Source organism: Neomonachus schauinslandi, chromosome 3 (assembly GCF_002201575.2).
Source record: "Neomonachus schauinslandi chromosome 3, ASM220157v2, whole genome shotgun sequence".
NCBI lineage: Eukaryota > Metazoa > Chordata > Mammalia > Carnivora > Phocidae > Neomonachus > Neomonachus schauinslandi.
The window spans coordinates 119,573,878-119,601,790 of record NC_058405.1 but is presented as its reverse complement, the minus strand read 5'-3'; the positions used below and the strand labels follow the sequence as shown (position 1 = coordinate 119,601,790).

The 27,913-nt window shown below is 39.1% G+C and overlaps 1 protein-coding gene across 1 annotated transcript in view; it reads right to left on the bottom strand.

Annotated features, from left to right (window-relative positions):
* GPD2 (glycerol-3-phosphate dehydrogenase 2) overlaps positions 1 to 27,913 on the bottom strand; it is a 139,365-nt gene that overhangs the window by 73,689 nt on the left and 37,763 nt on the right. The window contains exons 2-3 of the mRNA XM_021703376.2: positions 27,360 to 27,469; positions 10,215 to 10,386 (exon numbers count right to left, since the gene is read on the bottom strand). Of these exons, the coding sequence (XP_021559051.1) occupies positions 10,215 to 10,386; positions 27,360 to 27,461 (274 nt within the window). The 5' untranslated portion in view covers positions 27,462 to 27,469. The remainder of the gene's footprint in view (positions 1 to 10,214; positions 10,387 to 27,359; positions 27,470 to 27,913) is intronic.

Sequence of the window (27,913 nt, the reverse complement as noted above, 5' to 3'; positions counted from 1 at the left end):
TGTACGCAGGCTTCAAGCAACTACTCCCGGGGGCGCCTGGGTGGCTCAGTCGTTAAGCGTCTGCCTTCGGCTCAGGTCATGATTTCAGGGTCCTGGGATCGAGCCCCGCATGGGGTTCCCTGATCCGCGGGAAGCCTGCTTCTCCCTCTCCCGCTCCTCCTGCTTGTGTTCCCTCTCTCGCTGTCTCTCTCTCTGTCAAATAAATAAATAAAATATTTAAAAAAAAAAAAAAAAAAAAGGGCAACTACTCCTGGCTGTGGATTTGAGGAGCTCGGGAAGATCTTCCCTCAGAGTAGAAAGAATGGCCTTCCCACGTGCCTAGCAATGAAGGGCTGACCTCTCTGTGCATTTACAGTAATTCAACTAAACTAGTTCAAGATTTTATGAGGAATAGTTTTTGTTTTTTTCTTTTCTTCTTAGCAGTTACTTTTTATGGAAAGCAATGAGCTCTATCACTGCTGAGATGAACCAGAACATTTAGGAGTGGTACTGTTATTTTATTTATTTTTTTATTATTGATTGCTTTTAGTAGGTATTCACAGGAATTTCATGACAGTGGTGAAGTATTAATATTCGAAGTGAAGTGACTCTGAAAATCTTAGGTGGATAACAAGGTTAGCTACAGTGGAAGAATAAAGTCAACTGAAATCTGCCTTTCCGTCATCTTCAACCCATCTTTTAGCAAGTTCAAATTGTATTCTGAGGGATGTGTGGCAAGGGGCATGAACTAAATACGGCTCTTTACAGCTTTGCCTTTGCTGACCTGAGTGAGAACATCTAGCTACCAAGCACTTCCAGCTAAACCAATTTGTGGCTCAAGACAGTTGGATGAATACAGAGGAGTAATTACCTTCTAAGGGGAAGAACAGTACGACATTTAACTTTCACAACATGATATAGAACAGAAGTATATTTTAATACCTTTTACTGATTATCTTATTATGCATGAAAACATGCTCAATATAATAAATGCAGAGAAGTAAAGAGAACAAAATAAAACTCTCCTGTAATCGCACTGCTTAGAGATAACCACAGTTGACATTTGTGAACATTTAAACGTTCGCATTTTCTATGCATGTATATAATCACATATGTACATTTTTACAAAAATAGGATCATATGATATATTCCATTTTTTTCATTTAACATTATTTATTGTAAACATCTCTCCATGTCAATACATATTTTTCTATAATTTTATTTTTAATGTATGAATAGTATTACATTAAATATTTACAATGATTTATATTCAATTCCCTATTTTTGAACATTTGGGTTATTTCATACCTTCACTATCACAGATATTACTGCAACATATTTTCGTTTAAACTCTGCATTTTTAATTATTTCATTAGAATAAATTTTCAGATATGGCATTATTTAGATATTTTTAAATAGAAAGGAGAGATAAATCCCAGTAAATTACCTAGCGGAGGCACCAAGGTAATATACAAATCAAAAAATTTAGACACTCTGTACATTAGTACCATAGCATAAGTATTAAAGCCACATGCCCCATGAAGGAAAAATGATGTAGTTTAAGGAAAGGAAAGTTTATCTTTTTTTAGAAAAGCTTTGGGCACTTACCTTTGGATTTCAGAAAGCCAATGCCATTACTAAGACAAGGGATTAACCCAAAGGCTAAACATTTTATATGAAAAATCAATTCCTTAAAAAAATAACACTCTACCGTGCAAAGTAAACCTGGCTTGTTAATCCTCAGCAATATGAATCCTATGCATTGGCCTAGTTTTTCCTAACAATGAATGTTAACATTTTACATAATTGTATAATATTGGATTGGTTATTTAATACTATTGCTATTTATATTAGGAAACAGATAAACTATTAATGAAGATACCACTTTGCAGTAGAATGTATCATTAACATACTTTGTGTTCCTTAAGTACACACAGATTATGGAGGCACAAAAATGTATTGAGCCATAACATTAATTAGAGTAATGCAGTTATGAGGGAAGAAGGGAGTTGCTGTTGTTGCTTCCTCTTTTTATTTTTTTATTATAAAAACTGCCAGTGTTCAAAGAGAGGAGGAATATCCAAGGGATGAAAAGAGAGACTAACACACCACTGGCTTCCTAGTTACAAAATCCAGACATAACCAATGTTAACAATAAAAATGTCCCATATTAAATATTACCAGAAACTTAGGGCGCCTGGGTGGCTCAGATGGTTAAGTGTCTACCTCCAGCTCAGGTCATGATCCCAGGGTCCTGGGATGGAGCCCCACATCAGGCTCCTGGCTCCACAGGGAGCCTGCTTCTCCCTCTGCCTCTCCCCCTCCTCATGCTCTCTGTCTCTCTCTCTCTGTATCTCTGTGTCTCAAATGAATAAATAAAATCTTTAAAAATAAATAAATAAATAAATAAATAAATAAATAAATATTACCAGAAACTTAATATGCTTATGAAAGTATACAACCTATGTACCTTTTTGCTTTAAACACAAACAGAATTAATAAACTCATTCTTCACAACTTGTTTTCCAATTTATGATACATTTTAGCCATTTTCCCTGAAAATAGGCATAAACCTCTTTTGGATAACTGAATGTACCCAATTTATTAAACCAGACCTCAGGTTTTTGCTATTATAAATTGCTGTAAGTAAAATTTTGATCAATATGGCATTATGAGTTCAGCTTTGAACTCCTCCTCGTCTGCAAACACAGATCCCTATGTATATTTAAAGAACGTGGTTGACTCAAAAATAAACACACTTTGGATCAGAAATGTAGCAGAAATTCAGAGCAGAGTGGTTAGGCCAAAGCCTCTGTCTTGCTGAGCCCTGGGTCTAAAACAGGCAAAAGCAACCAAAAATTCAATCCCTGAAGGGCAAGAGGAATACAGGTCTCCACTTGCAAGGAGAGGTAAGGAAGCCGGACTGACCACCTGAATGCTGGGAACTAAAGAAGGGCTTCAGCCAGTACAAGTGATTGTGGAGATGCTTCTGCTGACCACCGTCCAGGGCTGTGGACTATCTGCGGGGACATATCTAGGAGGTAGGAAGACAGACACAGAGAGCATCACCTAAGCCAAAGCACCACCAGCTGGCTCAGCAATTGGTCTGCACAATGCTCAATATCAACACAGGTCAAGAGCCTCAATTTGACTCTGGGAAAAGTCTCTGATGGGACTCGAGCGTGGAAAGGATTCTACGTATAGAGTTTAAGGTATGGAAACAGAGTGATCCAAAAGTGATTTCATATGAATGAAAGAAAGGAAGGAAAAGAAGTAAAATAAAAGATGTAAGGTAAAAATACAAAATAAATGTATATGGGATCCAAACAAATGGAAATGGATCAAATTTCATTCTTTTTTCTTTATGCTTAATAGATAAAATCTATCTTTAAATGGATCAAATTCACCTAGTTAAAGATAGATTCTAACTGGAATCAAAATAAAAAACTTAATTAAAAAATAAAGATAGATTCTATTTATTAAGCATTAAAAAAAAACAAAAAACAAACCAGGTCTCCTGGCTGGCTCAGTCGGAAGAGCATGTGACTCCTGATGTTGAGGTCATGAGTTCAAGCCCCATGTTGGGTGTAGAGATTACTTAAATAAATAAATAAACTTAAAAAAAAAAAACGCAAAAGAATCCAGCTGTTTATCATAGACGTACTAAAGCAAAGGATATAGAAAAGTTAAAAACAATATAACAAACCCTGTCTGCTAGGTTATAAATATTTTCCCAGTCTCACATGTGTTTATTTTATTTTTGCCATAGATAAATTTTAGTTTTTATGAAATCAGATTTAGCAAAATTTTCCAAAAGGAAAATGGCTCTATTGTTGTCCTGCTTAAAAATACCTTTTTTACTACATTTTTTTTAATATCCACATATACTTTCTTCTAATAGGTTTATGGTGTTTTATGGTTATATCCTTGGTTCACTTGGAATATGACAAATAGAATATATATACATATGTATTTACATGTATATACATACACACATATATGCATACAAAAACCTGGGAAAGTGGATACTCCAACACCACTTATTAAATAACTAATAATGACAGATTTGAAATCCTGACTTTACCATATTCTGAATTTTATGTATTTAGATCTATTTCTAGGCTCTTTTGTTCCACTTACCTCTATATTTGTTTAGCAAACTATTTTAATTTAAGTAGCTTTAGAATACACTTTAATATCTGATAGATCTCTATATCTTCTACTATCATTCTTTTTTTTTTTTAAGATTTTATTTATTTATTTGACAGAGAGAAAGAGAGAGAGCACAAGCAGGGGGAGCAGCAGAGGGAGAGGGACAAGAAGACTCCCTGCTGAGCAGGAAGCTGATGTGGGCTGATCCCAGGACCCTGGGATCATGACCTGAGCCGAAGGCAGACACTCAACTAACAGAGCCACTCAGGCGCCCCATCATTATTCTTTTTCAGAATTCATCTGGTAAATCTCATAGGCTTATTTTTCCAGATAAACTTTAGCATAATTTTTCAAGTCCCGCCCCCAACTCCTATCAAAGAAAAGCAGTATATTAATTAAATTACATTAAATTTCCAATTAATTTTAGTAGGACTTTGCAATCGAGTCTAACTAGCAGTGTTCAGAAAACTGCAAACTTCATCTGTTGCAAGTCTCCTGTCCTGAAATAGGATTTTCTCTTCCGTCATGGTGGTAGAGGGGTGGAAGTAGAAGGGCGTGAAGGAGCTGACCTGTAATTCCCAGAATGCACTATCTTCCCAGGCTCTCCCTCCCTGTCCTTTTTCTACAATGCACACACCTCCTCCCTCTCACAAACCTTTACATAGGCAGAAAAGTGTCATTGTTCTCTTTCATTTATGTCTGAGAACCTTGAGGCTCTCTACAAGGTTAAGACACTTGTAGAAGCTCATAAAGCTAGTATGTGATGAAGCCAAGACTAGATCCCACTTCATTTTAATTCCACAACCTGTATCCTTAATCACCGGGCTATACTGCGTTAGACGAGCTGAAACTGAGAACTGAGGAACTACCAGACACATACCATTCATAAACTAAAAGTATGTATAGCTTTTTTTGAACAGGAAAACTACAATGAACGTTTCCCTCCTGCAAGAGGCAGTCTTCTCTGGAATTTGAATTAAAAGCCATAACGGTTAAACTTATAAAGCAGATTTTTAAACCAAAAATGTCCTAGGTGATCCCCGATACATAAAAGAACAAAAAAACCTGAAAAAAAAACACCTTGAAGAACCCTGAGGGGGTGATTATATTTATCAGATTCTCCTCATTTCAGCTCTCCCTGGGGGCAGAGTGCCTCCAGCCACACGCTTCAAGACTGGGCTCCTGCCTGGAGACTGGACCCAGTGTTAAACAGAGAAGTGATTTCTATTGATTCTGGAAATCTGCAGAAGAACATGACGAGAATTGTGCATATTATGTTTATAAAATCATATTCCCAAATGAAACAAATGAAAATTAATTCCCAAGAAAAGGCAGAGGGTAAGAATGTAAATAAATGTTCATTAGGAAGACTTCATGACTTTTTCTCTGCCTTCTATAGTCTTTGTTTATCCATTACCAAAATTGCATTTGGGCATAGTATTTCATCAAAAACCTTGTGCAAACATTTCTATACAAGCCCTTTAACATCTAGTGGTTCCCCCAAAACTTTGATGTCCTGAAAAATCTAATTATTACTGGTAACTTTAAAAGATCACAGTAATTTATTTTTGTCAAATGTGACTAAAGATTAATGGATACAATCAGGAATAATTTGGTAAAAACATATCAAACGCAGAGAAAGCAAAATTTGTTGTTAAGTGAAGCATCAAATATAATAAAAGAGCAAATTCCATGAATGAACAGCAACAATGCACAATTCATTAACCAAATGCCCATGATTATTTCACACTTCAGAGGGCTACTGATATGATCAGAAATTGTAGTAAAAGGATAAATACAGATTAACTTCAGCATCTCTATACATTTTAATTATAAATCCTACCCCCGCCAAGGGCTACCAGCATAATAAAAGAAATACAAACTAAGGTTTATCCATCCCTTTTATAAGGGATATTCCATAGATATAAAGCTCCATATATAAGACATTCAGTCAATCACTACTAACTATAAAAATTTAAAATCTGGTCAACAGCCAGGCTCTGGAACCTCTTATCTTCCCAAAGTCATCATCATCACCACCATCTCCATCACTCCCCTCACTTGACTGTGGTCATCAGCTCATGCACCAGTTCATGTCCTCATCACTACCGAATGTCCTTCACTGCCCAAAGAAAAAACGCACTTGTTCAGCAAAGACTAACAAACTATAAGCCCCTGGAGGACAAAAACCACATCTTACTAATCTGTTTATTCTCAGAGCTGGATCAGTACTCAACTCACCAACAATCTTGTTTTAAATAGGAAAAACAAACAAACAAAAAACTTGAAACCTAAAGAATCATTAACAAGAACATCCTTGGGATGAATTCTTCAGCCATTAAAAAGAATGAATAGCATAGACATGATTAAATATACTGTTACTTGAAAGTAACACACTACAAAGTAATGACTATAGTATGATCTCGTCTAGGCTTTGAAAAAGATATAAATCTAGAAAGCAAGACTTTTTGAAAGGAAGAAAAGGCACTGAACAGGGGTCGCATCATTATCATTACCCTCAGTCCCTCAACCTACCCTAACTCTTTGAAGGAAGCTGGCTCTCCAACACCCCTCCATCCCCCCTACCAGTTGTAGGTCTCCATTTAAACAATCCCCTCTGCCTTCATAGAATCTTTTCTCTGATATCCAGTCAGTTCTCCATTCCGCATTCTATCCTACTGTGTATTTTCTCTGCCTCTGCTCTAAACAATACAAGACACACACACACACACACACACACACATACACACACCCTGCATAGAAAATAAATTTACATTTTCTAACCACAGCAAAGTGACCCCTTATTCCCTATCACATTCTCTGTACAGTAGTTCTAAATCTTTTCTACATGGAAGTCCCCTACTCCTAGCTGTAAGTAGAACATCTCTCTTTGTTTTTTTGTGAATAAAAATAGTTCTTTGTAGTCACACAAGCTCCCTTTTTTATATCCTAGAATCTTTACCCTTTGTTCCTGTCTCCAAGAGATGTCTCTTACCTCCCTGCCAAACCTAAGACACATCTTTGATATCCTTGTTCCACATGTTGCCTTCTATTACTTGCATATTAAGGTTCTCCTCCTGTACAGGTTTTTTCCTCTGAGTCCCCAGAAATATTCAGATTGTTCCTCTAGAAAGTTACCTCCTTGCTGTTTTGTCTGTCTCTAGATCTCTTAAAAGCTTATGAGCAGCCCAGCTCCTTCCTTACGGCCTATCCATTCCTCATCACCAAAAATGCTCTTCAGGGTCTCAAAGTGGCCTATTCAGAAAAGTCCAAAGGCCTTCTTCTGGCATACCAGGCCCAGCCCCACCTCCCCACCTTCTCTCATATCCCCCTCTACACAGCTTGATGCTCCAAAGGGAACCGTGCTCTCTCCCTCACACACTGACTCCACGTTTTTCCTCCCATGTGTTCCCTCATATTGCAACACTTTCACTAAGCAATGTTTGCCTATTAAAATTCTACCTATGCAAAATAGCAGCTTTCTTTCTCCTGACCATCCTCTGCAGATATAACGACTCTCAGCTTTATAGATCCAGAATGTCCATACACCTTTTTTTTTTTAAGATTTTATTTATTTATCTGAGAGAGAGAGAATGAGAGACAGAGAGCACGAGAGGGAAGAGGGCAGAGGGAGAAGCAGACCCCCTGCTGAGCAGGGAGCCCGATGCGGGACTCGATCCCGGGACTCCAGGATCATGACCTGAGCCGAAGGCAGTCGCTTAACCAACTGAGCCACCCAGGCGCCCGTCCATACACCTTTTGAAAGGCACATATTCTCCATGATGTAACTGAGTCTATACAGACAAGCAGAACTGTGAGCACCTTAAAGGTGTCGGCTGTCAATCCAGTTTGTATTCTCATTAGTATCCTGCATACCGCCATGCATCCAACAGGCAGTCTGTGAATATTTGTGGAACTATAATTTTTAAAAATTGCTCTATATTTCAATACATAACATGAACATAACTGGAAACACCAAAAAAATGTATTTTTCTGAATCCTACTGGAGAAATGATCCGCTAAGACAGAAAATTGCCACCTGATCAATTCTAACTCCTAGGAGGGGTAGCCCCAAACAAGACCTCCCTTCCTTCCTTCCTTACAAACATGCCCTCCCTGTCCACTCTCCTCCTTAGGCCTCCGGGGAGAGAGGTGAGTTCTAATATCTTGAGATAACTGCAACCATTCTTTCCAGCTGGTTTATTTAATATGTCCGAGAATAATGTGGCACAAATTATGAACCATGGATGGAAACAGGGAGTTCTATGAAAATTGGGGCCTGCCTAACAACACAATAAATTCCAAGACCTATATTTGAATTTACCATTATTTAGAAGTGACAAGAAGGACCTAAGCTGCGAAGTCTCCATGGATCAAAACTTCAGTGCAGGTCCTATGCTATCATAGTAAATCTAGGGCACTTTCCTGTTCGTGGCGCATGTGCCTAAATCTTGCCAAATTTATTCATTTCTTACGAGTAAATTCTACCAGGTATGTAAGGCAACTAAATGTAAGTCTAGGGTGGATGTGGCAGTAACTTAATCTGAGAAGAATTATTCCATGGAATAAATTATTACCATTGAGTATGACACTGCAATAAATATTGAACCTTATACAGTAACTAAAATAATCCAGAGTCAAAATTACACGCAGCAGTGCCCAGCCCAACTGGATACATCTACGGATACCACAAAGATTATTTCTCCAGGACCAGTGGTTCTTAAAGTCTTTGCCTTAGGGGCACCTGAGTGGCTCAGCTGGTTAAACATCCAACTCTTGTTTTCGGTTTAGGTCATGGTCTTAGGTCCTAATCTCAGGGTCGTGATCTCAGGGTCATGGGATGGAGCCCCATGTGGGCTCCACACGCTGCATCCCTTCTCCTCCCCACCCACCTCCCCCTACCAGGCTCTCATGCACATCAGTGCTCTCTCGCTAAAATAAAGAAATAAAATCTTAAAAAATAATAATTAAAAAAATAAAAGTCTTTTGCCTTCATGTTAATAATGGCAGTTAGAGGGGCGCCTGGCTGGCTCGGTGGTAGAGTATGTGACTCTTAATCTCAGGGGCATGAGTTCAAGCTCCACGTTGGATGTGGAGCCTACTTAAAATTAAAAATAAAAATAAAAAAAATAAAAATGGCAGCTATAAATACTATCTATAATTTATCGAGCTTCTATTTTGTGTGACAAGCACTGTTTTAAGCAGTCTTTACGATTAATCCTCACAACAATCATTCAAAGAAAGTAGTTTTTTCTTATTGGAAAGACGAGGAACCTTACAGAAATTAAGGAATTTGCCCAAGTGAGTGCATGTGGGTGTGTTCACAACTATAAACACATCTAATAAAGCCACTGAGCCAGGATATGCACCCAGAATTCCTTCACCCCAAACTCCAAAGTAATAATAACCAAAGGCAAAAATCAAATTATTTTATCAAATATATCACGTGGAAGAGCATCGGTGTTCCATACTAAAATTTCTTTCTTTACATGTCGTGTTTCCGTTTTTAAAGAGCTTCTCATCATGCCTTTCCTAATGCTGACCAATTGGGTGCCTGAGACAGAACTACAGGTTAGGAACAGTCTTTTCCATCATAAATTCGCACAAACTCCAGTCTCCCAAACTGAAGTCCATATTTCACTGGGAGAAACGCTTTTAAGAGATATAGGAACAAAAAGAATTATTTTAATAGATTAACTCATTTTAATAAATCTTTTCTACCCTTTACTGACACCGAAGTGATTTCAGGCCATATACAAATATTTTTATTTCATTAAAAGGTATTGACTTTAGGAGATTAGAAATAAGCAAGAACAGCAAATTCATGAATTCATAGGAACTTAAAGTTTTCTTTTTAAAGAAATTCCCTTACGCATAAAATACCAGCTATGTTTAATTTTAAAATTGTGCGAGTGCCCCAAATTGAGAAACTATGAAGGTGCTTCACCACGGTTGGAAAACCCGGCGAGGCAGCAGAAAGTGACTTTGCGAGCCTAGAGGGCACGCCGCCTGTTTGACTGGGGGCCAGGGTGGGCGGAGCCGAAACCGCCCTCCGGAAAACCTCCACCCACGTGGGGACTCACCTCTGGTGACGGCATCCAGGGCACAGCCGCACCCTGTTGCCCCTCCTCCAATGACCAGGATATCGAATTCGGACATGTTCTGCAAAGTCAGCAGCTGGGCTTCTCTGGAAGGAGGCTCCCTGTTAACAGGTTCTGAGATGCACTCGGCTGCTTCGACATAGGCCAGGTTCACCTGGTGTAAGAAAGAATCCAAAGTCTGCTTTTAATTGTTCATGGGAACACCAACGCAAGACACCTCCCGGTGTTCTAAAAAGATGTGTAATGGAGACGAGCAATACCAAAGCTAGGCCGTAGTCCAAAGTCCACGTGGTGCCATAGGACTAACTGCCCTGTAGAAAAGTCCTTACAATTCGGGAGGTTGGGGGGTGGGGGGGATATTTTGTTTTGTTTTAATAAGCCACAACTATTTAGGCCGGGAACACCTGGTTTCAGATTCAGTGTATCAACTGCTTGTTTTGGGTTCATAAACAGCCACGTTCAACTATTTCCCACACTGTACAGCAATTCCCAAATACCTAGTCGAAGACAATTTATAGGAGAACAGAAGGAAATGTTTTACCCCACAGCAGTAATTCATTCAGATAACATTTTAAAGTGTTGAAAGGAGGAGGAAAAAAGCACTTTATGCCTTTCTGCAATTTCTTAAAAGGGTATGTTCTTCACTCCTTAATTCCCCTGGCAAAAACAGATTCTAGAGCTTGGAGGTCTATGAGTTTAGGTCAGTATAATCAAAGAAGAATCCGCTTAACGGAAGTTATTGTCCTGTTCAAATGATCGGCTATGGCCAACGGAAATGATTTTTTTTAAGGATTTTAGTCAAAGGCTTCCCCATTAAATGTTTTAATATAAAATTATATATTTTATATATTTAATATACACTATTTCAATTTTTGAAAGCTTTAACAATAAAATAAAGCCAGCAATAGCCCCCCCCCAAAGGATAATGACCTTCCCTGTTTCTAGTTTTTCTTTCATTAGAAGGTAAGCTATTGTCCTTAATTAATAAAAAAAATGATGGTCTTAAAAAAAAAAAAAAAAGTTGCCAGAAATTAGAATCAAAAGCCCAGAAAAATAGGTAAGTAAAATGCTAATAGTAGGTTTAATCACTATAGTGAACAGTGCTGGCTGGGGTTGCTCTAACAGTTAGTTATCCACAGGTATGTAACTTCGATTTTCCTTCCTCTAAATCCCAGCATCAGTGTAACGCCGGCAGTGTTTTTCCCATTCTGCTGTAGGGGCCACATAGGAAGCTCTGAACCACAAGGCCAAAGCCTGTTCAAGAAAAAGTGATTTTAACTCCAAGCATAATATTGTTCTGATAAGTGATTTTTTTATTCATTTGAATAAAAGAAACCAAGTTGTTCCTTAAAATTGAATTTAATTATTGTCAGGCCAATTGCATTTCTATAAAAATAAATCTAGAAGCCACAGAGGACACTAAAAGAAACGCGGATCAGAGGGTCCTGGCTTTGGTCTCAGCACTCTTTTGTTTACCAGTATATGACTTTTGACACATTATCTCCCTGGGCATTGGTTTCTTCCTTTGTAGAATGGGATAAACCCCTGTGATGTCTCTAGCTCTACATCTCTGAGTCGTCCTCAGTCTGATGGATGAATGATAGGAGAGTAGTTGGTCAACTGTGAAGTACCACCACTGAGTTGTTGCTATTACTTATTAAATAATTTAATCATTTAATGGCACGTAAAAGGGAACTTTTAAAACACACTTTCCTAAGTCTCATAAAAACAAGAGATTATAATCAGGTGCCATAATTTTTCAGGCTATATAATCCAGATGCAAGCCACAAAAATCTTATTCTCCTTTATACAACTCCTCCACTTATCTACTAATAACCATTTCCCCATGTTCACATTTACATACTTATTTACATACATTTACCATAACTAAATAAATGTAACTACTAGGTTTTAGGGGAACATGACATTTTTCTGTCACGGGCTTGGCCTTCTATCATCAAAGAAGGAGGAGGAGGAAGAGGAGGAGAAGGAGGAAGAAGAAGAAAAAGAAGAGTTTTATATATATACATATACACACACACACACACACACACACATATATATATATATATATATATATGCAGTATATACATGTATAAAAGTATGTTGAAAGAACAAATGCCAAAGTAAAGCAAAGAAACACCAGGCTATGACTGTTCTGGTCAGGGAGGGAGGGTCTTTCATCTGAGGATTCAACTGGGCCATGACAGATGGGTAGTACTTGGACATAAGAATGACAAGTGACTAAACTGCCAGAGCATTTTCACACATTAAAAAAAAAAAAAAAATGCTGACATTTTCTGCTTGGTAAGTTTTATAGAAATACTGAAGAAATAAATTTAAGGACTATATCATGATATAAATCATTAGAACTTGGTAACACTAAAAGGCACCTGTTCTACTCTGCTAACAGGTCATAACTATGAATATTAAACTCAACTGAATTTCTTCCTTAGCAAGTATGCTGGGTCTGATGGGCACCCCTCATGCCTTGTGGGCTTCTCATACCACGGACTGCATGCACTGTTTCTCCGTCTTTGTCCCTTGTCTCATCCTTCCCCCCGCCTCCCGCCCAGTACACTCTATCTCAACTCACCTTAAGAATTAAAAAAAAAAAAAAAAATGCCTCTTACATATGTTTTTACCATCCTAAAAATTCTGGAAAGTCCTGTATACCCTTGCTTTTTCTACTGCCTCACCTCCTACTCACTCAACCAACTCCTCAATTCATTCTAATCTTCATTTTCATATACACACCATCACCACCACCACCACCAAAACTGACTCGTGTCCACTTTGCTGCGAAATCCAGTCAGCACGTTTTATCCGTCATCTTAGCTGTCACCTCAGCACACAACTTTCTGTTCACTCTCGTTGGCATCTGAGAGACAACGGTCTGAGCTGAGCTCTCTCTCTCTCCAGCCTCTCTTAAGCACTCTCTCCTAGTTTCCTCTGGAGGTCCCTCTACTCCTCAACATTAAGCATTTAGGTTCCCCTTGGGTCTCTCTGTAGAGACACTCTAGAGAATTCCTTCTACCTCCATATGGTCATATAACTTTACACCACACTGACTTCCAATTTTGCTCCCCTATCCCAGAACCCAGACATCACACCACCTATTTGGTACCTCCCTTTGGATGTCTCACATATATCTCAAAACTGAAACTTTTTCCCTACCAATGTTCATCAGGGAAGGCACCATTTTGCATCTAGTTGCTTAGGCCACTCTCCTAAGTCCCATATCTGATCAATCACTGAGTACTATCAGTTCTGCCTCCTAAAAATGTCCCAGGCCCAGTCACTTCATCTTCATTGCCACTTTTCAAGTCACAGGTCTTTACATATTCACCATGTCTACCTCCACGTCGGTCTCCATACTGCAGGTGGGGTCATCATTTTAAAACCCAAATAATGTCATTTCCATGTGTAAAAGCCTTCAAGAGCTTCCAGTTTAAGTTAGGTTACAGGTAAGCATCTTTACCTTAGTTTCTAAGATTCTTCACAGTCTTTTACAGTAGACTAAACTTAACCAAAAAAAAAAAAAAAAAAAGTGGACAATACCAAGTGCAGGTGAAAATACAACACAATTGGAACTCTCTTATATTGCTGGCAGAAATGCAAAATGATATAGCCATTTTGGAAAACTTGAGTTTCTTTTTTTTTTTTAAGATTTTATTTATTTATTTGACAGAGAGAGAGACAGCGAGAGAGGGAACACAAGCAGGGGGAGTGGGAGAGGGAGAAGCAGGCCTCTCACAGAGCAGGGAGCCCGATGCGGGGCTTGATCCCAGGACCCTGGAATCATGACCTGAGCCGAAGGCAGACGCCTAATGACTGAGCCACCCAGGTGCCCCAAAACTTGAGTTTCTTATAAAAGTAAACACATACCATTCAACCCAGCAATCCTCTCCTAGGTAATTACTCAAGAGAAATCAAAAGCTGTGTTCACACAAAAACCTGTAGCAAATGTTTACAGTGGCTTTATTTATCACTGGTGAATAACTAAACAAACTGTGCTGTATTTATGCAATGGAACAATAATTGGCAATAAAAAGAATAAATCACTGATAGACCTGACAACATTAATGGATCTCAAATGCATTCTGCTAAGTTAGGGGTCAGCGAATTATGGTTTTCCACCCAAATCTGGCTGCTGTCTGTTTAAATAAACCAAATTTTATTGGCACATAGCCACACCCAATCATTCGTGGATAGTCCATGACTGTAACAGCAAAGTGGAGAAGTTGCAGCAGAGATGGTATGGCCTGCAAACCTAAAACACTGACTCTTACCTGGGCCTTTACAGAAAAGTTTGCCAATCCCTGGGCTAAATGAAAGACTCAGAAGTCTCTATATGACATGATTCCATTTACATGATCTTCTGTAAAAGCAGAAGTATAGGATCAGAAAACAGATCAGTGACTGTCAGGGTCTGAGGACAGGGGGAGGGAAACACTGACTACAAAGAGCATGAGAGAAATTTTGAGGAGGATAGAAATGTTCTCTATCTTCACTGTGGTGGTGGTTATATGACTGTATGTGCTTGCCGAAACTAATAGAACTATATTATACAGGATGAATTATACTGCATAATGTAAATTATACCTCAATAAACTTGACTTTAAAAAAAGTAAGCAGACATGTGTTGATAGCCAACAGGCACATGAAAAGATGCGCAACATTACTAACCGTCTGGGGAACGCAAATCAAAACCACAATGAGATATCATGTGATACTTGTCAGAATGGCTAGTATCAAAAAATAGGGGGCACCTGTGTAGCTCAATTGGTTAAGCATCTGACTACTGATTTCAGATCAGGTCTTGATCGCAGGGTTGTGAGTTCAAGCCTCACACCTGGCTCCATCGCCGGCATGGAGCTTTCTTTAAAAAAACAAATAAAGGTGTTGGTGCACCTGGGTGGCTCTGTCAGTTAAGTATCTGACTCCTGATTGTGGCTCATGTCATGATCTCAGGGTTGTGAGATCGAGCCCTGAGTCAGGTTCCACACTGGGCGTGGAGCCTGCTTAAAATTCTCTCTCTCCCTCTCCCTTTGAGCTGCACCCCCTCCAAAATAAATAAATAAATACATAAATACATATATTTTTTTTAAATACAAGAAATAACAAGTGTTGGCAAGGATGTGGATAAAAGGGAGCCCTCATACACTGCTGGTGGGAATATAAATTGGAAAACAGTAAGGAGGTTCTTCAAATAATTAAAAAATAGAGATATCATATGATCCAGCATTTCCACTTCTGGGTATTCATCTGAAGAAAATGAAAACATTAGTTGAATGGATAACAAAGATGTGGGGTGTGTACGTGTTTGTGTGTGTGTGAGCTATTCCATTATATATATATATATATATATATATATATATATATATATACTCAGCCATAGAGAAAGAAGAAATCTTACCATTTGTGACAAAATAGATGGACCTTGAGGATACCATGCTAAGTGAAATAAGTCAAAGACAAATACTATATGAATTAAAAAAACAAAACAAACGAACAAACAAAATGGAAAAAGACTCCAAGATACAGAAAATGAACTGATGGTTGCCAGAGGGTACGGGTTTGGGAGAGATGGGCAAAAAGGGATGAAGGGGTTAAGAGGTTTGATCTTCCAGGGGCGCCTGGGTGGCTCAGTCATTAAGCGTCTGCCTTCGGCTCAGGTCATGATCCCAGAGTCCTGGGATCGAGCCCCGCATCGGGCTCCCTGCTCAGCAGGAAGCCTGCTTCTCCCTCTCCCACTCCCCCTGCTTGTGTTCCCTCTCTCGCTGTCTCTCTCTGTCAAATAAAAAAAAAAAATCTTTAAAAAAAGAGGTTTGATCTTCCAGTTATGAAATAAATAAGACACAGGGATGCAATGTACAGCACAGGGAATATAATCAATAATATTGTAACAACTTTGTATGGTGATGGATGGTAATTAGACTTACTGGGGTGACCATTTGGTAATGTATATAAATACTGAATCACTATGTTGTACACCTGAAACTAATACAATGCTATATGTCAATTATTCTTCAATTTTAAAAAAAAGCAAATATGTATATAGTATTTATGTGTCAGGTACTACTATAAACATTTTACTTTTTTCTACTCATTTAATCCTCACAATAACCCCATGAATTGAGTACTATTGTTCTCCATTTTACAGAAGTAACTGAGACAAACGAAAGCTAAGTAATGGCCCATGATTAATGCAGCTCGTACACGGAAGAGCTGAGACCTGCACCTGCACAGCCTGCCCACAGACTAAGTTTTATATTGCTACACCACACGGACAATATATAATGTGAGGAAAAAATAAGCAGACAGACTTATCAGTTAGAATAGGATGAGAGATCACCAGTTACCAAACGCAGAAAGTTTTTGGTTTTTTAGTATGGTTTTGTTGTGGAGGATGCTTTCCTGAAAAGTTCTTCCAAAAAAATTTTTTTAAAAGATACAGCACTATTGAGGGTAATTTATTTAATTTCTGACACTACATTTAAAACAACATTTTATTTTTGTTTATATTTTTTCCCATAAAAGCTGGGGAAGTGTTGCAACTGAGAAGCTAAGCACCAAGTTTATTTTAGAGGCAGTAAACACAGCCTAAGGCCCTACTTATAATTATGACAAGAGAGAGACTCATATGGCTTCATATGGCTTTGAGTCTCAAAAACACATCTGCACTCTACCTTCCCTAGAATATGTTGGCTGATGGCAAATAAAGAAGAGAAAAGCAGCTAGAATAAAACAGTGGTGGTAAGTAACAATGTGCTTTAAGAAGAGAGCTATTTGTGCTCCAAATCTTCTCAGACCAGCTCTTTTGCAGGCAGTTTGATTACGCAGGAATCTGGGAGATAAGCCCCATTAAAAGACTGACCCAGAGATTCTGGGAGAAACCTTGGAATGGCAACATGCCCTAAATCATCTGAGAGACCAAAACTCATGTGTCCTGACAAGACACCTGACCCACAATCACTTACTCATCCAATCGATATGTATTAGAGGTCCTCGGGAAGTCTGTAGATTGGAGGACAAAACAAAAAGATAATCGGTCAATCATAATATTGCTTAACAGGAAGATTTAAGATAGAGAAGAGGCTACAAGAGCCACAGGAGGCACGGCTCATCCAGATTTCCTGGAAATTATAGCTACATCAAGTCAAGAAAGACTAAGAGGCATTAGATAGGTAACAAGACAGGAAAGGAAGTAGGAACAGCATGTGCTAAAACCAGAAGTCATCCTAATGTATTTCTTTGCGCAGCACATTACTTTCTTAAAAACATGAGTTACATATTCCAATACTTAAAGTTGCTATATTTCGTAGAACGATGATTTCTGAGATGCATCTGTGGCAAGTACACAGCTGCTGCTGCCCTCGGGCAGGGATTGTGCGGTCTTTTTAGTCCAGGGCTCTCACTCACTGGTTTCAGGCTTTTATCTCACCCAGTGTAGCCCTGCAGGCAGAGAAGTTTGCTGACTCTGGCCTAGAGACAAGACAAGCCCAATACTATGATTCGGCCATTAAAGCCACAAGATGTTGATGTTGTTATTTCTGATATTAAATTATGATGGTCTTTGGGGAAGTAGGCATTTTTTTAAACTTGTAAGCAAATGTTCATAGACTTTTTAAAAAGATAAAATTCCTCCAGAATTCTGATAGTAAACACGTAGTTTTTGTCAAGAGACTAGTACCTGTGAACACCTACAGGAAACTGAAAGCCAAGTTCATAATCTTTGAGAGTTTATATCCCAGAGAACAGAACAGGGTTCAGAATCAGATCAGTTTTACTATGTCTGTGCACCATTAGACTTGCAAATTAAAAAAAAAAAAAAAATCCTAGACATTTGCAACTTCAGGTGAGACCGAAAACAAGATCTAATAATTAGTGTCTATTTCTGAAAGAAGTGCATATTTAAAGACCACAGGCAATTAATAACCAGGTTGTCCTGTAATCATGTACATTAATAATTGGAGTATAAAGTAGGGTTTCATGCAAATCACTTTGTACTGCAACTATCACTCTCACTCTCTCCCATATTATGTGATTCAATCACATATTGCTAATGGAACTGTTAGATTTAAGGGAAATTGCTTTGCGTTTTGTTGTCACTGAAAAAGACCAACAATATTTGTATTTTCCTAGAAAGAAGACGCAACCTGCATCTCTTTACAGTGAATCTTAATATGTTTTAATGGCCCTCACCTCCTGAATCACTTCGTGATTCTAAACAATGATGTTTTATCTTGTACTTACATGACAGTAAGCAACATTTCTCACTGTGAACATCCTCGGTGAGGGACTTACAATGACTCTGTAGGAACAGTTGCTAATGGGTAGACTATCATCTCCATTGGGGACCAGAGAAGAGAAAACAAGTCCCTCCTTCTGGGGTGACTGAGATCAGTGCCCCAGTTCACCTTGAAGGTGCTATCCAGCCTTTATGTGGCTGCGATTCATTTGAGAAATCACAGAGAAGCTCTCTTATTAGCAATCATGATATATCCAAACTATTAAATTGTAAACCTTTTTTATAGCTCAAAAGGGGGGAAAACCCTTTGGCTCTGTCTGAATCTACTTCAGATAAGCTCACGTCATAATTGACTACATGATCTGAGGTTTGGGGGATATGTTTTATTGGTTTTCAAATAAATATTTCAGAAACGATATATTTGGAGGTGTCTCAACTTGATATTGTTCTTCAATTGCAATAGCCTGCTGAGAACTAGAGGATCTGGAGAGGAAGCCTGAGCTCAGGGAGGCCAGAGAGGGAAGAAACGGCACTGGGGCCTGCTGGGCTGCTTACTGGTCCCCACACTCTAATGAACTAGCTCCTATCGGTCTCATCATTCCACAGAATGGAGGCATTCTTTGACCACTGAGGAAAGTGAGTTCAGTTATTCCTTATGCAAGTAACTGAGAGAATCACAATTTGATCCCAGGTTTGACTCCACATCCCATGACCTCAGCTGTGCTAGGCTCTCTTTGCCTCTACATGTAGGTTACCTGGCCCCTCAATCCATCAGCCTCTCTGACACCAGCAATGCAGTGAGCTGTTGATGACCATCAGTGAACTCAGAAGTGTTCGGGACGGTGGCCAGCCTGTGGCCAGCCACCCTGGGCAGTCAAGTTCCATGAAATACCACTCTTCCTTAAAAACTTCCCCAACACATACATCTGGAAGTGGATACAGGGGGTTCACCCTTTTCCCATCCCTTGCAGGTAAGTAAAATGCTGACCCCATGAGCCAAATGATCATTTCCCAGCTTGACAATCCAGATGGCCCTTGGCTACATTTTAACTTGATGTTCAAAATAGTTCTGGGTCAAATTTATGATGCACACTTTCCATTTCTCTGAGAATTATTTCTTCAAATACATACTTTTTTATAACGTTTCTATTCGTACTCACAAGCATATAATTAGATCTCAGAAGTTCTTTGTTGAAAAACCACAAATTACAAAATAAAGGAAGTAAGTAAAATTAACATTGCCTAACTTAACACATCTATTTTCTTCTTAATTTGCCAAAACTCTACCTACAGGAAGCCTTCCGAACATAAACGTAATTTAACTATTAAGCTGAAAAATGAGGAGAAGGGAAGGGAGCTAAAGGACTCTCCCCAAAGCATTTATAGAAAGTTTGCTCAGTCCCACAATATCCCTAAAAAGTTTCTTAAAGAGGCCTCAAAATGAATAAATAGTTGAAAATGAAATGCAAAGTCAAATGAGAATGAATGTCAATGTTGCTCAGTTAGCAACAGCCTAGAAGCTCACCAGCTGTCAACGCTAATCATAGCTCAGTCGTTGACTCACTGTGTGACCTCTAGCAGTACAGTTAACCTCGCTGATTTTGTATGCCAGCAATAAAATAGCATCACAAACTCCTCGAAGGCCTGATGTGAGTTAAAACTCAAAGATATTGCCATGGCCCCACTTTGGGAGCTAAGTGTTAAATAAAAACCAAAATTATAAGGAAGATGATAGGATGCTCTTCAAAGAACATTTCCAGCTCTGTCGGCATAATTTTAGTGCTTTGATGAAGCATGCCTCTGAAGAAACAGTTAACCATATAGAGTAGTTAAGAATAGTTCAAACTGGCCTTATGGAAAATATAGTGTATTCAGAATCCTCATCAAGCTTTAGATATCAGACACAGCCCCAACATATTTAGTTGTGTTTCTAGGAGAAAAACAGTTCTTCCAGGAATCTATGCGCAGGGTTCTACATAAGACAGGCAAGTGAATGGTATAGTTTTTGGCATAAACTCTAACAATAAAACTCTCACCAAAAGAAATGCAGCTCCTTTGTCAACTGGATTAGAAACTAAAGTCAGGACGCAGATGTAATGGCTGGATGCTTAAAACTTTTTCTCTTCCTCCAGAGAACAATGCTGGGTTGCATTTCCCACCCTCCCTGAGAGTTGGCTGGAAATGATCCGGTGGGTCAAAAAGCCCTATGATATGGCAGAGCCACTGGAATAAAGAGACAGAGATCCCTCAGTGATTGCAAGAAACAGGTCCCCCACCTATCCTCACTGAACTGTATTGTGAGCAAGAAATAAACCTTTATGGTCATAACCCAGTGAGCTCTGGGGGTTGTTTATTACACCAATTAGCATGCTTAAATTAATACACAACTATGGGATATGTTTAGGATTACAACCCAAGATTCACAACTCCCCTACCCTGCATACAGTCCATACACAGTTCAGAATCCTCCCCTGGTGGATAAGGACCCATCATTTACAGAAAATTAAATCCATACATATAAAGCTCCAACAGGACAGATCACCAAACACAAGCCCCACTAAACCATAGTGCAGAGACATTTCTACCTTTATATCTGACATAATGTTGACATCAATAGCTCTTCAAGCAGGCAGGTGGGACCAAGAAGCCTGTTACTTAACCACTAGTCGCTTCTCTCCTCCTGAATATGCATTCTTCATACAGTATCTAACATGATAGTACCCCACCTAAACATCAGCATCAACAAAAACGAAGACTGTTTAAGAACAGTTGCTATTCCAGAACTTCATAATATTTTTTTTAAGAAAAAGGCTGTTTATGAACCTATGAAAAATGCTTCTGGAGATGGAAGATTATTTACTTAGAACAAACAAGTCTGATGGCTGGAATTGACTCACCAAGTTAAAAGCAATCTGGTAAACATAAAGCAGACGTGTCATGTAATAATTTCAGCTACATCAGTGCTCAGGAAGACTTACATGATTTTAACCTCACAGATACCCTTTAGCTTAGGAACCAGAAGAATATTTGTAGCTGAGGTTAAATTCCTAAAGATATTAAGCATGTTCAAAAATTAAATAGTTACATCCAATCAAAGATACTACTGAAAAGTCATGTGGGCGTGGAATTTTTAGAATTTAAAACTTCTTAATTGGCGTCATGTCCTAAGTGCTACGCAAGTTCTATCTGTGTATTTGTACATTTTAAAGGCTTTTTTTTCCCCAGCAGTTTTAGGTTTATAACAAAATTGAGAGAAAGATCCAGGGGTTTTCCATATCCCTCCTGCCCTCACACATACATGTCCTTTGTCAACATCATTCACCAGAATGGCATATTTTTTTACCAAGAATGAACCTACAAAAAAAAAAAAAAAAAAAGAATGAACCTACACTGACACATTATAATGTCAATAGTTTACTTGAGAGTTCACTCTTGCTGTTGTACATTTTATGGGGTTGGACAAATGCATAATAACGCAGATACATTATTATAATATCATACAGAGTGGTTTCATTGCCCTAAAATCCTCTATGTTCTGCCTATTCACCCCCCACACACCCCAGGTAACCACTGATCCTTTTTCTGTCTCCAGTAGTTTTGGAGAACCCATAGTGGAGTTATTCCACTATCATTTTTTCTTTCCATGTCCCTTCATGGCATGATAGCTCATTTCTTTTTAGCACTGAATAATAGTCCATTGTCTGGATGCACCACAGTTTATTTATCCGTTCACCTACTGAAAGACATCTTGGTTGCTTCCAAGTTTTAGCAATTATGCATAAAGCTGTTATAAATATGCCTGTGCAGATTTTTGTGTGAACATAGTTTTCAAGTCTTTTGGGGAAGCACCAATGAGAGTGATTGCTGGATCATATGGTAAGAATATGTTTAGTTTTATAAGAAACTGCCCCACTGTGTTCCAGAGTAGCTGTACCATTTTGTGTTTTCACCAGCAATAAATGAGGGTACCTGTGGCTCCACATTCTTCACCAGCATTTGCTTATGATTTTTATTTCAATAGATATTCATCTGAACTTCATGTTTCTCTATCCTCTACCAGTTTCTCTGTCCGGCAGTTAATACAAGCCACATTATGCCAACCAAAAGCTCCGCTATGTAAAGAAATCTGGTGCTATGGCATTCCTATTATGCCTAACGAAACTAGGTCTATTTCAAATGTTCACATCCTATATCAGGGGAAGGGAGAGTCCTAGACACTAAAGACCTGCTTTGTGTCAAGTACTGTGATCACAGATTCTTACTGAATCTCTGAATTCCCTGATTCCAATACAATCACTCCTCAAACTGAAAAGAGACCTTGCTTTCCATACCCTGAAGCTCATTCCCTGCCTTCATAAGGTACATTAAAAAAAAAAAGAAAATTTTCACATCCGGGCTTTGAGAAAGCTCTCAGTGGTTTTCAGGCCTCACCTCAGATTTGGCTCACAAAGCCCACTACACGTTCAGAGTGGGTAATGGAAGGAACAAACCGAGCATGTGTTACATGAGAGGGCCCACCCTCAGACCTAAATAGATCTTTGTTACATCAACCACACCCCTGGGGTTAAAAAGAAGCCCACACTATCACACCAGTTTTTCCAGTTAGACCTAGAAGGTATGAGATAAACATTGAGTTTAAAAAAAAAAAGTTTCAAAAAATGCCTTTGGTCTATGATGAAAGACAAAAGCCTGGGGCAACCCTCAGTCAAATCTTTGCACGCCCACCCTGTTTTTGTCCCCATTCTCCCCAGCCACCCACATTCTTCCCACCTACCTGAGGAACTCTCATGCAGCCCTGGCTTTAACACTCCCCAATTCTGCTCCTCACTAAGGTTTACTGGCTCTGAAAGTATCCAAGACTCTCTCTCCTAATTTAAACTCCCCTCTCCATCCACTCTGTTCTCTCATCAACTTGATATTAGAAAAGGAGACTTTCCCATGAAGTGACACTTCTCTTTCACTAGAAATGAGGGAATCACTAGAAGAGTATCCTGTCCGGAGAGGAAGACCAGATATCCTCCAAGTCCCTTCCAATTAAAATTATTATTAAACTGACCTATACTAAATAGTGAATGATCAATAACCTGCTCTCAAAAATCTGCACACCACTCCAGAGGTGTTTGTTTGCCACATTCCTGGTGGGATTTAAGACAGTGGTATATACCCACTATGATTCTAGCTTCTACTCAGCCTCCTGGCCCTTGGCATATAGCTGGTCCGGGGAGAGGAAAATCAAGAAGACTTTGTGGACACTTAAATCACCTACTTGTGGGTGAGGAAATAAAAGGAGGAACATGAAATGAATAGGAAGCCTCTCCAAGACCACTCAAAAAAAGCCTACATGCATCACTGAAGGGAGCCTGGAAAATGATGTTATTTGTGGTCACAAACCTCCTGTCCTCCAGGTGGACACAGTCAAAAAAAAGTCAGCCAATATTCATCTCTTCATCAGCTTCCTCATTGTAATAGGAAAATTTAGGTTGCTCCAGCTCCAAAAGAAAATAATAATAATAATAATAATAATAATAATAATAATAATAATAATATCTCCTTAGGCCATCCCTTCTAACTCTGATCAATTTATCTTAAAAGAAAAAAAATCTCTATGCTTTCCTTGGGTCAACAATGGACACTACTGATCACTGAAAAACAAAATATAAATTTTAATAGTATACTTGTATGAGGGAAAGCCACACTATGACGTGAGACCAAACAATCATGTTATTACCTCTAACCCCCAACCTGTCTCCAGAAATGCTAGGGTCTCCACAACTGTCTCTATCTCCTCACCTACAATAGCTTTTATTCAAGCAACTAGGTAAACAAACGGTAAGTGAACAGTATCTTTTTTGATTTCATAGTGTTTTCTGTTTAATCAAAAAAATGGATATATAATAGCATTCCTTCATTATCCCTCTTGCAAATACAAGCTGTTTTAAAACTGTAGAATTGATTTAAAAGGTTTTGTGTGAGTTGACCTGGCACCTAAACACTTACACATAGCACTATCTTTTCTGTCAGACGAGCTTCAACAGTTGACCAACTTTTAGAATCAAGCCGTTCGTATTTAGAATACAATCCCTGCCTGTACTTTAGGAAGGAAGCTTTGTGCTCAGAATATCAAATGAGCACAAGCTAGGAGCCAGGAGACATAGAGCTGCAAGGGCAGGAATGCCAGCAAAATGTGCCTGAACTTGAACTCGACAGATGGCTTTCTAATACGTCAGTATCTTGGACTTTCGACACCAACTTATTCTCAAAGGAGGACAGTTTATCGGTTAGAATCATCTTAGAAAACTGGAAAAAAAAAAATAAAAACACAAGCCAATACGTTAAGCATTGCTCTGCAAAAAAATGGAGCATGCCTAGTCACATTTAAGGACGCAGCTTCTACAAAACGTAGCCAAATAATGGGTATGAAGGGGCAGATTTTTCTTGACCATTGAGAAGTCCCCCAGAATGGCTCTGATTGGCAGATATTTTCTGAGAGAGGACAGCTGAGGCTTCTGGTCATTTTATGTCAATGACTCAAATGAGTCATCTCCTCTCTCCCCTCACCTCCCTTCTCTCTTTTTTGCTAATCCCTATGGCTACATCCCAACCTGCTACCCAAAAATGCTCAAGGAAGTGGCTTTAAGGGACAGGAATCACCACAAAAGAATGCACACGCTTGGATGAATGTCTTATGCAAACTCATTGATTGAATATGCCCATGGTGATTTTTCTCAAAAGAACTTGTCAGATTAAAATTATAAATGACTTGAAACTGCTGGTATCCATTTCACTTGGCTATTAGGGTGGTCAGGATGTGGCAGGTCTGGGCAAAATGACCCAGAAATCAGTAGATCCTTGTTTTGCGTTGATTTTGCTGACTAAAATTCACCCCTAATGTGATTGATTACAGTATCAACTGTTTATTCTGTGAGATTAAAGAAAAATCAAACAAATAAATGAAACAGTATAACCTAAGTACAAAGTTAACTTACAAACTCTGAAGTAGAACATGCTTGCTGTGGTTAACAGACATAAACCATGTACAAATTTAGCAACAACTCATCATATTAGATATTGTGACCTTTGGCACCGGCATTTGTCAGTGTCATTTCGGACAGCCCTGCCCTGGGAAAGATGGCAGAAGTAACCTAATCCATGAAGGTCCATGTCCCAAACCGAACTGCGCTTCTGAAATAGCCTCAGCAGGAGCAGCATCTTTTCACACTGACTTTGAAGCAACCAAGGCAATATTTTTAAAGGAATAGTGCATCCAGCATGACCCATGAGTGAGGCTGCGCTTCAGAGCAAGTCAGTCAATGAAGACCTGCAAGATATCCACCTCGGGAAACCATAAGCGCAACATGCTCACAGGTAAGAATGAAAAAGACTAACACAACCTATTCAATCCCCTCTGTCTTTAGGAAGAAGCACTAAAAATGAGCCCCTCCCTTTTTTTAACTATAAGCCAGCAAATTAATTCTTCCCAATATGTGTTTTTAAAGTAATATTTCTCGGGGCACCTGGGTGGCTCAGTCGTTAAGCGTCTGCCTTCGGCTCAGGTCATGGTCCCAGGGTCCTGGGATCGAGCCCCACGTCGGGCTCCCCGCTCAGTGGGGAGCCTGCTTCTCCCTCTCCCGCTCCCCCTGCTTGTGTTCCCTCTCTCGCTGTCTCTCTCTCTGTGTCAAATAAATAAATAAAATCTTTAAATAAAGAAAGAAATAAAGTAGTAATTCTCACTCAGGACCTGGGATTCCAAGCAACGTGGCTGGTTCTACTGCCTCAGAGCACAAAGCAAAAACCAAGTGCAAGACAAGCCATGGCATAAAGGCTCTCACAAAAATGTACAAAATGAGTAGTTAATAGATAGTCCAGCTGCAAACAGCTTCCCAAATTCCTTTATCTCCATCTTGGAGTTAGGACTACACCACCAAGCTGGTATCATAAGATGCCCAAGAGACGTGGGGAAGGGAGAACAGGAGACTAGTAATCCTAACTACTGAGGCAGCTGCCAGCATTTCAAGCCGAAAAAAGAAAAAAACCAGTCCCCAAAATCATTTCCTGGCATCTATTTGGCGTAGTTGTAGTACAAAAGGGAAAAAAAAAATAAAACGAAAATAAACTGAGCACTTTAAATTATTTGGAAACTTCAGAGCAATCTCATTTCATGGCCTTCTCCCATTAAATATGTGACCCAGTATAAAGTAATGCTACATAAGTAAGTAAACCTTTAAGAAATAAAGCCAAGATTCAACGTTGGGCCTTTTGTATAGACCCTTTTCCATTTCCTGTCTCAGATGCCCGCCTGCCTGCCTTCTAATAAGACAAACTTTTGGCAGGAACACAGAAGGTATCCAGACATTTGGATGAATTGGACAAGGAAAGTCTAAATGAACAAAACCGTGGCCTTTGGAAATGAGGCACTCTTTTAAAACCAGAGAGCCAAAATCGAAGCTGAATAATACAATGCTCTCTGATAAAGAAGTTTACTTTTTTTTTTTTAAGATTTTATTTATTTATTTGAGACAGAGAGAATGAGAGACAGAGAGCATGAGAGGGAGGAGGGTCAGAGGGAGAAGCAGACTCCCTGCCGAGCAGGGAGCCCGATGCGGGACTCGATCCCGGGACTCCAGGATCATGACCTGAGCCGAAGGCAGTCGCTTAACCAACTGAGCCACCCAGGCGCCCCAAGAAGTTTACTTTTAAAAAAATGATACACACAGTTGTCAAGGATCATTTAAGGTAGTATTCCAAATTAGTGTCTGTCAGATCAAGTCGAGACAGTACTTTCTAAACAAACCGTTAACAAACACACGCTCCATGTGCAGTTCTTTAACGGATACAAGTTTCAGAGTATAATCAATACATGCATAATTACTTACTTGCTTCCTTCTGTAATGAGCAAATTGAGAGAGGCCGAGGACACTTGCAAGCGCGCCACCTCCAACAAGAATAGTCCCTTTTACTGCCTTTTGAAATGCCATTTCTTAGCCTACAAAGAAGAACAAAAAGGGAACAGAAAGAAGTGAATTGGGATTTTTATCAGATAACAATCCCCATAGTAAAAAGGGACCGTGCAAGATTCTGAAACGATGTTAAGCTAGAAAACAAAACATAAAATAAGGAAGTTATCACAGGCTAAAAGCAACACACGAAAAAACGGAGACAAGGGAATTGACCACATAAAAGTCACCTTCCAACAGGAATTAAAGAAAGGAAAGCAGGTTATGAGACAACTGAAGATATTTACACAGTATAAAGTCAAGGGTGCCAGGAAAAGAAATGGTATTGTGTGACTCACAAAACTGCACGCTGTACTTGCAAATGTGTTCAACTGCTAATCGCCTCCACAAGGAGACCGGTGGAAGCCTGTCACCAGCGGGGACAGTGAGCCTCACGTGTACTTCAGGTTCCCTGGCGCGGGCTTAATTCAGAT